The sequence below is a fragment of the Hyperolius riggenbachi genome, chromosome 7 (genome assembly GCF_040937935.1).
Source record: "Hyperolius riggenbachi isolate aHypRig1 chromosome 7, aHypRig1.pri, whole genome shotgun sequence".
NCBI classification, from domain to species: domain Eukaryota; kingdom Metazoa; phylum Chordata; class Amphibia; order Anura; family Hyperoliidae; genus Hyperolius; species Hyperolius riggenbachi.
The window spans coordinates 244346637-244361799 of NC_090652.1; the positions used below are offsets into that span (position 1 = coordinate 244346637).

Here is a 15163-nt window from a genome sequence, read left to right on the forward strand (position 1 = left end):
TCTCTCCTGTCCAGGAGCGGCTCGGCTTTGTCTCAGCTCTATGGAACGTCAGCCACCTTGGAGCATCATCATTTCAACCACGCTGTCATGATCCTTCAGAGCGAGGTACACTGATAATTGGGAAGTTGAGACACATTTCACAGCAGTTTCTTCTTGTCCTGGTGTTCATTCTAAGAGCCACATATAATTCTGGAAGCTGGGATGATATTCTGGCTTTGCGAGTAACAATATATTCTAATAGGATTTACGTATGTAGCCTGCAGTCATTTATAGCCACAAATCAGAATAAACCTTCCACTGGGTCACCTACAGTAAATGAATATTTCAGTGGTTATACTCTGTGCTCAAGAATGAAATAATAGCTCCCAAGTTACACTGATTTTATAACAGTTCATGGTAACTGCACAACCACTCTGCTAAAACTAGCACTCACTTAGGGCTTAATTACTAAGCCAGAGATTGTACAGAGTAACCAGTTAAAGAGGAACTGTAACGACATCTAGTAGAATGCAGTAAATTATTTAGGAAACCCACTTTTAAGTAATTTTCCTGGCTTCAGCATCAGTAACACTTTCTATGCTATATATTGCTGTATATTCTATGTAAGCCTTCTATCCCACAGATGCTTAGCCTAGGCTGAATAACTATGTGGAATTCTCCCCCTCCCCCAGTGCATTCTAGGAGATCAGGTATATTTTGTACTGGCTTCAGAACCCTCAGTATCCAAACTTTTTGCAGAGATTTTTTCGATTTTTCGTCTTTTATTTTTTTTTGCAGAGATCTCCTGCCAGCACCAAATATATTGGATCAGGAAAATATGGCGTGGGGAAAAATAGTGCACAGTGATAAATCTTTTAAAACGGTATTTATAGTTTTAAGGATATGCAGTAACTTTAAAACGTTATTTATCGTTGGTCTGACCCCCGCCCCTCATGTCCTGCTGTGTCCCCGGGTTCTTGTCTTCTGCCTCCCCCGCCCCCCTTGCACGTCCAATTTTGTCCCCCAGTGATTTCATCTCTGCCCCAGCCTGGAGTGTAATGCTACAACAGTCCTACCCACGCAGATCTTACGAACAGCTGGTAGATGTATCTGCTTGCTGCCGCTGGAGACTTTCTGATCCACCAATCACGCGAGGGCGCTGCTCCAGAATCGCCAATCACCGCTGCTCATTTCTCAGCTCCGTCTGCTAATTGGACCCAATGCTCCCGCCTCCGAGACCATCGTGTCCAATTAGCAGACGGAGCAGAGGTGATTGGCGATTCTGGAGCAGCGCCCCCGCATGATTGGTGGATCAGAAAGTCTCCAGCGGCAGCGAGCAGATATATCTACCAGCTGTTCGTAAGATCTGCGTGGGTAGGACTGTTGTAGCATTACACTCCAGGCCGGGGCAGAGATGAAACCACTGGGGGACAAAATTGGACGTGCAAGGGGGGCGGGGGAGGCAGAAGACAAGAACCGGGGGACACGGCAGGACATGAGGGGCGGGGGTCAGACCAACGATAAATAATGTTTTAAAGTTACTGCATATCCTTAAAACTATAAATACCGTTTTAAAAGATTTATCACTGTGCGCCATTTTTTCCTCACGCCATTTTTGACTGTACGCAAATATATTGCTACCTGTGATACATTTCAGAATGCATAACCAGGGAGAGGAAAGGTTTTACAATGGGCAACATTGGCTAAATAATTATTAATAAATATTGTTAAAAAAATAAGCAATTTTATTTATTACGTTATCTTCTCTACAGCTCCTCTTTAACCAGCGAGTCATAACAATCTATAACTAGCATTGTTGCAAAGACCAAACAAGCCTGAAACGTCTGTCAGCCATTGGTCAAATATACCAGTGGTTCTGGATATATTCCTGGTGTTTCAGAGACACAGAATAATGATTTGCACATGTACACACTATTCTGCACTGCAGTGATGCATTATGGAAGGGACTTCTTGCTCATGTGAAGCTGTATACTTGCAGGTCCTTTCTATTTTAGACTGACAAAACTGTAATTAACCTTTGGCTGCCAGCTATTTTTTTAAATAAACTAAACACCAGAGCCAGGTATGTTTGCATTGCGTGTATTAAATATCTTGCCCAAATCTACACGAACCAAAGTCCATAGTAGTCAGTAGGGATGTTACTGAGGTGCAAATAAACTTGAGATGATTGAGAATTATGCTAATGATTTTTAAAATCTGTTGTAGAATGGACTAATCAAAGCTTGCAATGAAACTATTTAATCAGTCCATTTTCAAGATGCATAGATTTGCAGTAACATTTGCATAATTCTACATTATCTTAAAATTATTTGCATACTAGCTGTTGACCCGGCGTTGCCCGGTTATGTATTTGGCTTGTGTTTTTCTAACCCTAACACACAATTACTTAATTACTCAATAACCTACTGTAGTTTGTGAGCTTTGCGGTCTTTGGCATTAATCATTTGCATCGAAATGAAACAAATCTGATTGGCTGTGGCTCCACCCCCTTTTCTGCATTTGAACCCCAGTCACCCAATGACCAACTGTACCAAGTTTGAGGCTTGTGCCATTAACAGTGCAAAAATGGCAGCAATGAAATATTCCCCTTGAAAATCAATAGGTGAATTTTGATTGACTGTTGAAGGCTCCACCTACTTTTCTGAATATTAATCTCAGTCACCCAGTGACCAACTGTGCAAAGTTAGAGAACCCTACCATTAACAGTGTAAGAATGGCTGCAGCAGTTTACATTTTCCCAGTGAAATTTCCCAGTTTCCCAGAAACAGCTGGAAGAAGGGGGAGCATAAACACAGACTGTGTTCCTTCTCTGCATCTAACAAGTTTTTTTTTTAAATAGTACTGTTATTGTTCGATAGATTGGGTATCTTTGGCAGCATTAAGACCTTTGCTTTAATTACTGGAGCAAGCTTTAGAAAATTAATGATGACCAATCCAGAGGCTTCTCCTACCCTCCTCCTCGCCCCCACATTCCAGTGATGGGACCCTCCAAATCTATTTGACAAGAGTGCTGCCTCACTCCCATCTGTGTACCAGTATAAACACACTGCCTGCACAGGTGCAAAGACTTCCCACGTCTGTGCAGAAGCAGGGAGTTGCTATGGCACGGGCAGTCATTGTGCTTGTGCAGTGCGGCTTGCTGGACAGTAAAAGAGGGTCCTGGTGAGCAGGGGTGGGCTGCAACAGTATTGCAGAAGCATCCAGATTACCCAGATGTTCCCCTCTACTGAGGGAAGGATCTACCTTTTGCATTTTTTCCTGCTATCTGTGTTAGACTGCACTGTTACTGAACTTAATATAATCTGTATGTCGTCTCCTCCGCTTCTCTGTGTACTTGGAAACACAGAAATTTGCTTTCTTAAAACAGAAAGTATTTGCGATTATTCCGGTTGAAGTGAGCAAATGAGGTCTCCCACGAACACTCCTAGTTCTAGTTCACCATGAGCTTGCTGGGCAATGTGTAACTCTGTGTGCCTGGCCATCTCATAGCAGAGTGCCCTCCCCAAATACGTGTTTAGCTTTCTCACGGTCGAGCACCGTTGCCAAAATTAAAGTACCCCTGAACTGAGAGGGGGTTAGAATGCTCTTAGTGCCGTTTTGCGTGAGGTGCTGTGACATATGTTACAGCACCAGGGGTCCCCGCACTAGTCAGCCGAAATCTTCAACTAACTAGAACATTGAATATGGGTGGGGAGGAAGTGTCAGTTATCCTCCCTAGGAATGCCCCTGATTACGCCCACTTGTACCGCCATAATCGAACAACCTATTAAAAAAAGAACCACAGCAGATCTCAATTACTCCGATTTCCCTTCGCCATCATTTCCGCCGTCAGCTCTTCCGTTCTGCTACCATGTCCTCTCATAAATTCCGGCATTTTTACTGCTATGGTGCTGACCCGGAAGTACTTTAGGGCCATAGCAGTGACAATGTCGGCATAAATGAGAAGACAGCAGCAGAATGGGAGAGCTGACATGGCAGAAAAGGCAGCGAGAGGAACCCGGAGTAGGTGAGTTATGCAGTGGCTTTTTTATTTCCTAACAGGTCGTAAAATACAGTTCAGTAGTACTTTAAACCCCTGCTACCCCATTGGCACAAATTTACATTGCAGTCTCTAAGGGCGCACCAAAAGCAACTGCTTCACCCACAAACTCTATGTTGATTTAACTGTGCATGGTCAGGTGGCAGGGGTGTTGCTAGCCCCAAAGATCAGTGGCACGTGCCCCAGATCTATTCTGTGGTGCCCAGCATGTCCCCCAAGCAGAGTAGAGTCACCACAGCACCCAGCATGGCACTACACAGCACCCAGCATGGCACCACAGCACACAGCATGACATTACAGCACCCGGCATGCCCCATAGAGGAACCATAGCACCCAGCATAGCACCACAGCACAGCAGTGGGGGTATGGAGACTATTCACAAAGCAGTGCTAACCTACTTAGCACGTCTAAAGTCTTTAGACGTGCTAACCAGGGTGCTAAGTAGGTTAGCACCGAATTATCTGATTCAGAAATTCGGTGCTAACCTACTTAGCACCCTGGTTAGCACGTCTAAAGACTTTAGACGTGCTAAGTAGGTTAGCACCGCTTTGTGAATCAAGCCCAAATAGTCTCCAGTACAGGGCTTTGGCAGCCATCTTGCCATAGCCCTGCTCGCCTGCCGGTGTCAAAACACCGGAAGACTAAGGAGGCTGGAGCAGGGCTGCGGGCAATGAACTGGCACGGCGTCTATAGACGCCGCTGCCAGTTCATGAGGATAGAGTGTCCAGACGCTACTAAAAGCAGGACGTTTCCCGGGACCTCATGCTGCCTGGGACAGCGGACCCTGAATCCGGGACGCGTCCCGGGCAATCCGGGACGTCTGGTCACTCTATCTATGTAGGCATATTGGGTGCTGTGATGCCATGCTAGATGCTGTGATGCCTTTATGGGGGCATGCAGGGAGCTGTGGTTCTTCTATGGGAGCATGCTGGGAGTTGAGGTGCCTCAATGGGAGGTGCGTGGGAGAAGAGGTGGGGGTCCACTAGAAGGCCATGGAATGCTATGGGGGGACTGGCAGCTTACTCAGCAGAAAGCCAGACCAGCCAGAACAGAAGCCAGATAACTTTATTCATGTTATATGCTGCATTTTTGTTTTGTATTAATGGAGAGGAGGGCTTCATCCAACATTTTGCTGGGCAGGCCTACTTCGACCACTGTTAAGTTCATGTACATTTGGCTCCACCCATAACCACACCCACATTCCAATGCATGGCCACACCCATCTTCTGGCTGGAGTGCCTATTAGGATCCTAGGAACGTCCCTGCCAGGTGGTTAATGTTTTAAAATTAATCATAGAAATTACAGGATTTCCTATGTGTGCGTGCACAACTTCTATCACGCATTCACATACTTCAACCATTCAGCAGCCATTGCTGTGGTCTGATATGACCCAGGTAAAGGTGGCCACTAATGGTGCAATTTTTAGTGAAGAATTGTTTGAGCGATCGGATCGGCAGAGTAGTGATTGGATTGGCAGAAAATTAAGTCCCTGGGTATCCCCATTTGACTGCCAATGATTTTAAAAATGATTGTTCGACAGCAATTTTGTCAATGCGAAAAATATTAATTTCTAATTTGTCGTGATGGATAGGAAGTACAGATTTTTTGTGGGTGGTGTTCACTAACATATTAAGACATTTTATTTCTGATCTCGTTTAACTGATTGCTGGAACGATCCTTCACTAAAAATTGGACCTTTATTGGCCAGCTTAAAGGACAACTGAAGTGATATATGGAGGCTGCCATATTCATTTCCTTTTAAGCAGTACCAGTTGCCTGGCTGCCCTGCTGATCTATTTAACTGCAGTATTGTCTGAATCAGACCAGAACCAAGCATGCAACTAATCTTCTCAGATCTAACAATAATGTCAGAAACACCTAAACTGCTGCATGCTTGTTCAGGGGCTATGGCTAAAAGTATTGGAGGCAGAGGATCAGCAGGGTAGCCAGGCAACTGGTATTGCTTAAAAGGAAGTTATGGCAGCCTCCACATACCTCTCACTACAGTTGTCCTTTAAAGAGACACTGAAGCGAAAAAAAAATTATGATATAATGAATTGATTGTGTAGTAGGGCTAATTACTACTAGAACATTGGAAGCAAAGAAAATATTCTCCTATTTTTTATTTTCAGTTATATAATGTTTTTTATAACATTGCATCATTCTCTAATATTAGCAGTTTACCCACTACTCAGCATTCTAAATGATTTTGCAGAGCAGCCCAGTGAACTATTGACCTGTACTGTGCTGAAGAAAAAACAATATAGTTACTAACAGTTGAGATAACAGGCTTCAGAAGTCAGAACTCTCTGCAACTTCGAAAGTGGCTTAATGGCTTGTTTGCATAGATTAGAGCAGCAGTTTTGTTTCTGAACTCTTCCTGTACTGGAAACAGTATTATACTCATATATGTGCTACTAATGTTTTATTTCTTAGCCGTACTACACATACCAATCATTATATCATATATTTTTTTTCGCTTCAGTGTCTCGTTAAGGGTGCAATTTCTTGCCACAGTAACGGATTTTTTTTTTGTAACATCGAGCTGGTTTTGCAGGATCATTTATGGTCTCTGGCCCAATGACAACTTAGTTTATAAGCAGAATGCCATTTTCAGCTTTGATAATGGCTTAGGCCAGAAGTGGTTCTGCTCATGTGAAATTCTGATTTCAAGTCCACACAGGTAATTTACTTCAAGTGTACATTTATATGTATAAGATACATTTACATCTTTCAAGATAAGACAGATTCACTTCACTGCATCCCTTTTTACAGTATAAATAACACATAACAAGGAGAATGGTGCTTTATTTATCTTAACCACCAGATGGCGCTTATACACCTTCCCTCCAATTTCTATCACATTTACTTTTGTTTGTTTTTATGCAGACAGAGGTAGAATGCATTTTGGGGGTTACAGTATATCATTTAATGTCTTTTGTTAAAATGAGTTTGCATTTGGTTATCAATTTAAATGGCCTCTCCAGAAAGGAGGTTAACGATGGCTTAAGGTGATCATTAATAATTTACATAGTCTCTCTGGACTGTGGGCAGCTACTAACTTTTACTATAGATTTCAGCAGAAATGGGTCACAGTATGGAGTCACCTTAACTCTGTAGAATAGGTCGGCATTAGTGCCGCAGGGCATCATCATAGGACACAGAGAGGTATATCACTTTGTCTCGTTAATACTTATATCTAAGACAGTTGACAAATACATGTACTAATTAAGCTGTTCCTGAATAGATGTGAGTTCATGTGATAAACAAGTGTATGTAGCGTAAGGCCCAATCCTATTTAGAACTAGGCTACATTACTTTATTTTCATGGGTTATCCATGGCATTTGTCCTGCTGTTGGACACCACATCCGCTGCATTGCCTCACTATGGACAATACAATCATATCACAACACAATGCAATTATAGTGTGATGCAGGTTCACAATTGCTTGTCAGATTGTCAGTGGATTCTGTCTGAACAACACGCAGCGCTCTGTGAATTCACTGGCTGACGTGCACCATTGCTGTAAAGCATACTTTTATGTACTGTATGCCTCACTGTATGTGTCACATCACACTCATAATGTGTGATTCTGCTTTTCAACACTGTTGCGTACTGTCCTTATTTTCCAGGATGGGCAACTCGAACTGTGTGAACGTAGCCTGACTTTCTGGGGTTGGTTGCACTGGCAGTGTTGCAATTGACCCACCATAGCAAATGCTGCAGGCAGTATTTTGGGAGCGATCCCAGATCGATTGAATAAATTGGCTGCAAAGCCGATACATGATTATTCCGGGAATCTCGATTGAAATTGTGGCATTTCCGCAATTTGGGAATCGTGGTCAGTTTGTGATCTCCTGTAAAGCGTTGCTAGTGGGCCCTTAGCCTGATTGCTACTGTATTTTTTGGACTATAAGACTCAATTTTCTTCTCCCAAAAGTGGGGAAGAAAAGTCACTGCGTCTTGCAGGGAATTTCCTGACTTGTGAACGCCTGGCAATACGAACTTCCAACCTGCTGCAATGTTGGGGACTCCCTACACTGTGCCCATGCAGAGGAGGACACAAAGGAGACAAATGGAGCACACAGGGGGACACAAAGGGGCATAGAATAGGACACAAGGGGGATACAAAGGGGCATAGAGGAGGACTCAAGGGGGACAAAGGCGGACATAGGGGCGCAGAGGACAACACAAGGGAGCATAATCCACAAGATGTCCCTTCACCTTCACAGGTTTAGTAGATATTTTTCCCCCTGGTTTTGACCTCTAAACCTAGGTGCATCTTAAGGTCAGGAGCGTCCTATAGTCTGAAAAGTACGGTAATTAGAGTTAGTAAAACATCTTTGTGGCTGAGAAACACATCAAAGTGCAGCGAATAGATAACAAGATCAATAGTTCAACATATCTTTGTATGGTAAGTTGAGTAACATTAAAAAATGTCCACATTTACCTGGTACAAGTAATATCTAAAATATACTGTAGATTTTAACATTGAAATACAAAATAAGACTAAGCTCCCCAACCACACATCTTTTCAAAGCGATAATTCAGTTGCTAAGAATAATGTAGGTAGTAGCAAAAGTATAACTAGGCTTACAGCTACATGCCACACTCACAGAATAGCCTGTCTTCCGAGTGAAAGTACAAAGTCTGGAAACAAAACTGCTGCAGATAAATAAAACTCTGGTAGGATGCACCTGACAGGCCACGTGAGATAGTAGTTTTTAAGGGGAAGTGATTTACATGAAAAATTAAAAACATTTTAAAGGTATCCAGATGAGGTGTTTAAATCGGATCTCCTTCCTTTCTCCTCTATAACATGTGTGGCCAGAGTATTTCCACACCCCATAACAAATGTGACCAGCATATCTAACCCCTCCTTCTAGCATAACAAGTGTGTTCAGCGTATCCCCCTCCTTGTCTCTATGGCAAGTGTGATCAGTATACAGTACTGTATCCAGGCCCGGATTTACATAACTGGAGCCTATAGGCACAGATGTCCTGGCACCCTAGACTTTGCCCACCATGAACCTACAAACCTCTGCTGAACTGCACCACAAGTGTGCTGGCTTGCCCAGCTGTCACTTATCCATTACTTCCCTTTGTAGCTACAGGTTTCCCTTAGCATTATGTAACCAGAGGTAATCTCAGTATTATGTAGCTAGAGGTGCCCCCGACTGAAGGGGAATCTTGTCAGTGGAATGCCGAGAGCTGAGTGAGTAACCTCACATTCACGCTCGGGACTCATGCATAGGGAAGGAGGAGGGGAGTGAGCCGCCTTTCCCTCATCAGGCGCCTGTAGGTACATGCCTACGGTGCCTTACGGTAAATCCGTCCGGCCCTGACTGTATCTCTACACCACACCCATGTCAAGTGTGGCTGTTATAATTGCACTCCCTCAACCACCTCCCTCCTCTATAATAAGTGCAGTCACCATACCCCCTACCCACCTTAAAACACATTTGGACACTTGCCTGTTAGCCTCTGTATTGGTGTGTGTAAGAATTTGGAGCCTCCCACAGTCCTGGGCTCCCTTGTGACTGCAGGAACTGCTCCTGCTGTAGTTACGCCTCCATAAAGCATTATCATCACTGGCCCTTTATATCATCATTACTTTTCCTCCATGTTAACATTGAAAAAATAGGAAATACTGTATACAGTTTCCGAATAAGGATGGGAGTAAAGTTTTGAGTCAATTTAACACATTTTTCAGTAGAAAAATATATATATATTTACATAGATCTGTGCATTGGTCCTTAAAGAAAACCTGAACTGACAATTAAAAGTCAAAATAAGCATACACAAGTCATACTTACCTTCCATGTAGTCTACTTCTCAGTGTCTTTCTCCTGTCCCACGTCCTATTTGTTCACTGTGATCAAGGGAATTTTCCGTCCTCCATTTTGAAAATGGCCATTACCCATAACAGCTTTCTGGTCAGCACACAGTTAAACTGTAACATCGCCCACTTGAGCCATAGGGAAACATGGACATTACCGGGCATATCAGTTTTCCTTTCAGCTATAACTGACAGCAACTGATATTTTACTGACAGCAACTGATATATTTCAGATCTGACAAAATATTGTCAGAACTGGAAGGGATTATTGTCAGAAGAAAATGGTGAGCTTCTGAGAGGAACTTATGGCAAGGTAACTATGTAATGTTCATTTAAAGTTACCTCATGTGTTTATTTGAAATATTTTTACTCAGTACAGGTTCTCTTTAAGGAGGGACATTTGAAAGCAATGGTCAACTTCTTGGTACACAGTTGTGCAAAGTTGTTGTCAAGCATTTTATTAGTGTTGATCAGATTCCCTGGTGTCTAGTGCCCCCCCCTTTACAGTTCCCTGGTGTAAATGCCACCACCTCACTTATACCGTTCCCTGAAAATGGCGCAGGAGCCCTTTGGTAAAAAAAACCCAGCAAAACACCATAGGCACATATTATATGAGCCGCGATGAGCGGCAAAGAAAAGAAATTTGGGCACAGATCGCGGCTACTATCAGGTGCCTCTGGGTGCCGAAATGTACCTTCTTTGCCACAAGTCGCAGCTTTTATAATGGCTGCAATATGTGTCAAAAAAGGTAAATAATAATCAGCAGTAATAATTTCAAATATCGGCGTTCAATAGAATCCTGGGCGCCTGAGCTTGTGGAACCGGGCACCAATATTTGAAATCATTACCTCTGAAATTTACTTTGTTTGGCGCATATTGCTGCTTTTCGGTAGATGGGGGACAAAAGGTTGGGGGGGGGGGTAGGGTTAGGCACCACCGGGGGGGGGGGGGTTTAGGCACCACCAGGGAGGGTCTTAAGGTTAGGCACCACTGGGGGGTTCTGTGTGAGAGTAGGGAGATGTTAGGTCATAGTCAAATATCAGCAAATATTACATATATTTTACTATATGAATTAAGTAGTACACTATCGATACATTTACTGATATTCAAACTAATGGCTATTTCCTGCGCCCTTTACAACGATCATTTTTTATCGGTAAAGCTCACGTCCATTTTATCTTGCGGCGCTTTGAAATATATGCATTATCAAGGCTAGCAGGTGATAGTGAGTAAAGCCTTAAACTTGTGAAGCCTTAAACTTGGTTCGTAATAATAACATTTAACACAATCCAAACAGTGTTTATATATCCTAACCCCCCTAAATGGGTCCACCCTTGTCCCACCACAAACTGGGCCAAACTTGTGTTTCATTTGTGCAGTACAGGTGTGTAATACAACCACCTTCTTCAATGGTTTCTTTGGGTTGACCTGTGGTTCACCTGCTGCATTGCCATCTATGTGATCTAAAAAAAATCTCAGCCTTCTTTTTTGTAACTTTTCTCAACATGTATTTGCATCAAATGAACACAAGGCGGCACTGTTGGATGCGGCAAAGAAAACCCAAACAGTAATGTAACACTTCCTTGTATCATAATATTAACCAGTGCAGCACATAATGATCGATGATTTGCGCTTCATAAAATATACCTATGAATAAACCTATGAAATATATTTACTCTGTAGCCTGTTTAACCGTGAAATAAGGTCATAGTTTTGTAGCATCAAACTGCATATTTTAATAGTTAGGTATATATTTAATAGATCATTGTCACACTGTAAACAGGGAAACAAGATGGCTACAAAACAAGCAGGAGACTGTTAAAGTTGACTAGTGATGCCAAAATTCCAAGTAGCTGTAAATCCATGGAAATACGATATAAGGTTTCCACTGCAGAAAACCAACAGAAATCTTTTTTTTCAGTACCACAGAGGTGAACAAAACAAAAAAATATATATAAATCAAAGGCTTTAATATTTATTATTACATAAATGTAAAAAGAAATTAAATTAGAATAATAGCCTGTAATAATAAAATATTGTGATGCTAGCTATGAAGTGGTTTATATTTGCCATTTAACCCTCTGGGCGATAGAATTATATCGCCCAGGAGGTGGCGCAGCACCATTTTTTAAAATTTTTTATTTTTTAAATCATGTAGCGAGCCCAGGGCTCGCTACATGATAGCCGCAGCGCAGCGGCATCCCCCCAGCCTTCGACGATCAGAGTAAGCAGGAAATCCCGTTCAGAACGGGATTTCCTGCTGGGCTTACCCGGTCGCCATGGCGACGGGGCGGGATGACGTCACCGACGTCATGGATGTTGTGACGTCAGAGGGAGTCCCGATCCACCCCTCAGCGCTGCCTGGCACTGATTGGCCAGGCTGCGCAAGGGGTCGGGGAGGGGGGGGGCTGCACGGCTGGTAGCGGCGGATCGGCGGCGATCGGAAGTTACACGCAGCTAGCAAAGTGCTAGCTGCGTGTAACAAAAAAAATTATGCAAATCGGCCCACCAGGGCCTGAGAAATCCTCCTGCGCGATATACCCCGAGCTCAGCTCGGGATTATCGCTCAGGAGGTTAAAGAGACACTGTAGGGACATATAGTAGAATGCAGTAAATTATTCAGAATACCCACTTTTATGGTAATTTTCCTGGTTTTAGCACCACAAACCCTTCTTATAGCTGTACATTGATGTATATTGGTATGTAGCGCCGCCCTCCCTGTGACGTGTAGCCTGTGCTGATTAGCTTTGTGGAATCCCTCCTCCCCACCCTCCAGAGCATTCTGGGAGACCAGGTATATTTTGTACTGGCTTTGGAACTCTCAGAAACACAACATTCCGCAGAGGACTCACCTGCCAGGACTAAATATGTGGCCACCTGTAATATATTACAGAATGTAAATCAGGTAGAGGAAAGATTTTACAGTGGACAAACACAGACAAAATCATTTATCAATAAAAATAAGCAATTTTATTTATTACGTTATTTCACTACAGTTACTCTTTAATATTCAATTTAATTTAATCTAATCTACAATGTGTGTGTTGGGGAGGGGGGGGGCAATATTGGAATACGATAAATGTTCCACCAACCTTACTCTTTTCTAAAGGGTTACGCTACTTTCCTAAAAAAATCTTTCTAGCTTTTTACACCTCCATACAAGTCATTTTATAACTGAGCACCAGTAAAGACTATATTTCAGTCTGCAGCTGCTGTAACATTTTTAGGACACTTGTGGAAACCGTGGGAACAATATATGGCTTGGTGTTACATATACAGTACTCTGGAAATCACAAACAAATATAGCTGTGCTGTTCCTGGAGAGACCCTCTTTGCTATATGTGGCTGCTTAATCCTTTAGCAGCCACATATAGCAAAACTATATGTGCCCTGCAGGGCCGTTTTTTCTCTGCCACATGGGAAGTGTGTCTTCCCCAGCCTGGCAGGTTATGCAGAGCGGCGCAGGGAGCTTTCATATTTACCTGTCCCGACAGCTGGATCGGCTTCTCCTCTCCTCCACTGGCGGCGCTGCAATGCCAGCATCTTCTTCTCGGTTCCGATCACATGATATGATGTGATCGTATCCCGGGATGGGTTACGATTACATGTCATATCATGTGATCGGAACTCAGAAGAGGATGCAGAGAGTACAGCACCATGGGTGGATGACGAGAAGAAGCCCATCCAGCTGCCCAGGACAGATAAATATGAAAGCTCCCTGTGCCACTCTGCATAACTGCATCAGGCAATTAAACAATATATTCCGGGCAGAAGACGCCCAAGAATGCATTATCTAACTTAAAGAGGAACTCCAGTGAAAATAATGTAATAAAAAAGTACTTCATTTTTACAATAATTATGTATAAATGATTTAGTCAGTGTTTGCCCATTGTAAAATCTTTTAAATCCCTGATTTACATTCTGACATTTATTACATGGTGACATTTTTACTGTTGGCAGGTGATGTAGCTGCTGCATGTTTTTTTAGCAGTTGGAAACAGCTGTAAACAGCTATTTCCCACAATGCAGCAAGGTTCACAGACAGGAAACTGCCAAGAGTACGTACTCAGAATTTCTTGTGGGAGGAGTTTCACCACAATATCAGTCATGCAGCGTCCCCTGATGGTCTGTTTGTGAAAAGGTATAGATTTCTCATGTAAAAGGGGATATCAGCTACTGATTGGGATAAAGTTCAATTCTTGGTCGGAGTTTCTCTTTAAGATAATGCATGCAGGGCTGCTAACAGGTTAAAGAGAGGAAGAGCAGGTGTTAACCACTTGAGGACCATGGGCTTAAACCCCCCTAAAGACCAGGCCATTTTTTTATAAAATGGGCCACTGCAGCTTTAAGGCCTCGCTGCAGGGCCACACAACGCAGCACAAAGTTATCCCCCCCCCCCCCCCACACACACACACACACACACACACACACACACACCTTTTCTCCCCACCAACAGAGCTCGGGTCTGATCGCTACCCCAATGCTTTTTTTATATATACAAATATTTATTTATTTATTATTCATTTTCCTGTTTTTTTGTTGTTTTTTTTTTTATTAGCTAAGAGGCTATGGGCCCCAGTGCAAGTTTTACATTAGGCCCCCCAAGCATTCTGTACATAACAATTAATATGGCACACTAAAACCTGCCAAGGACAACCTCAGTGTCAGAGATGCAAGACTGGGATGGGGAACCATTTGTTATGGATTACTACTATTTAAAGAGGAGCTGTCAGCCATACTATCTCAGACAAAAAAAAACAAATATATAAGTAGATAAATACTTGCTCTGCTTACATAACATATGTATTGCACTGTCCACGTTTTGATTTTAGTGATTTTTCTACAGTAAAAAAAAACAGAAAATCCTTCTTAGCATTTCCCATTTTAACTGTGGCTATTTTGAAGCCAATCATGATGTCATTTCCTCCCTTACTATCCTCTGCCTGATTGTGTATGCATTGCTCGCCCTCCACTATAGAAAGTACATTGTCTCAGCATGAGAAATGTTGGCCAATCAGAGAGGAACAGAGGTGTGGGAGGGGAAACAGGAGGGAAAGATGCTTCAGCCAATCAGGCTGCATTAGGTAAGTCTGAGGGGAAAGTAGAGAAGTAAAAAAGAACAACCCAGCATGCCCTGCAATTTCCTTTGTGCGTACCAAGTTTTGTGTGTACCAAAAAAGAGTCAGGTAAACTGGGGAATGATCATTTATCAACAAGAAAAGTAATAGTGATTTTAACTTTTGGATTGCCTGGTTAGCATTCTTATTACTGTATTTGTTTACC

General features: G+C 42.8%; 1 protein-coding gene across 12 annotated transcripts in view; it reads left to right on the forward strand.

Annotated features, from left to right (window-relative positions):
* PDE11A (phosphodiesterase 11A) overlaps positions 1–15163 on the forward strand; it is a 749805-nt gene that overhangs the window by 601560 nt on the left and 133082 nt on the right. For 11 of the 12 annotated variants that reach the window (XR_011022806.1, XR_011022807.1, XR_011022808.1 and 8 more), the window contains one exon: positions 15–105. The exons of the other annotated variant lie outside the window; for it this stretch is intronic. Coding sequence is in view for 1 of the 11 variants with exons in the window: in XM_068245440.1 (XP_068101541.1) it covers positions 15–105 (91 nt within the window). In the remaining 10 variants the exon portion in view is untranslated. The remainder of the gene's footprint in view (positions 1–14; positions 106–15163) is intronic. 12 annotated transcript variants of the gene reach the window in all.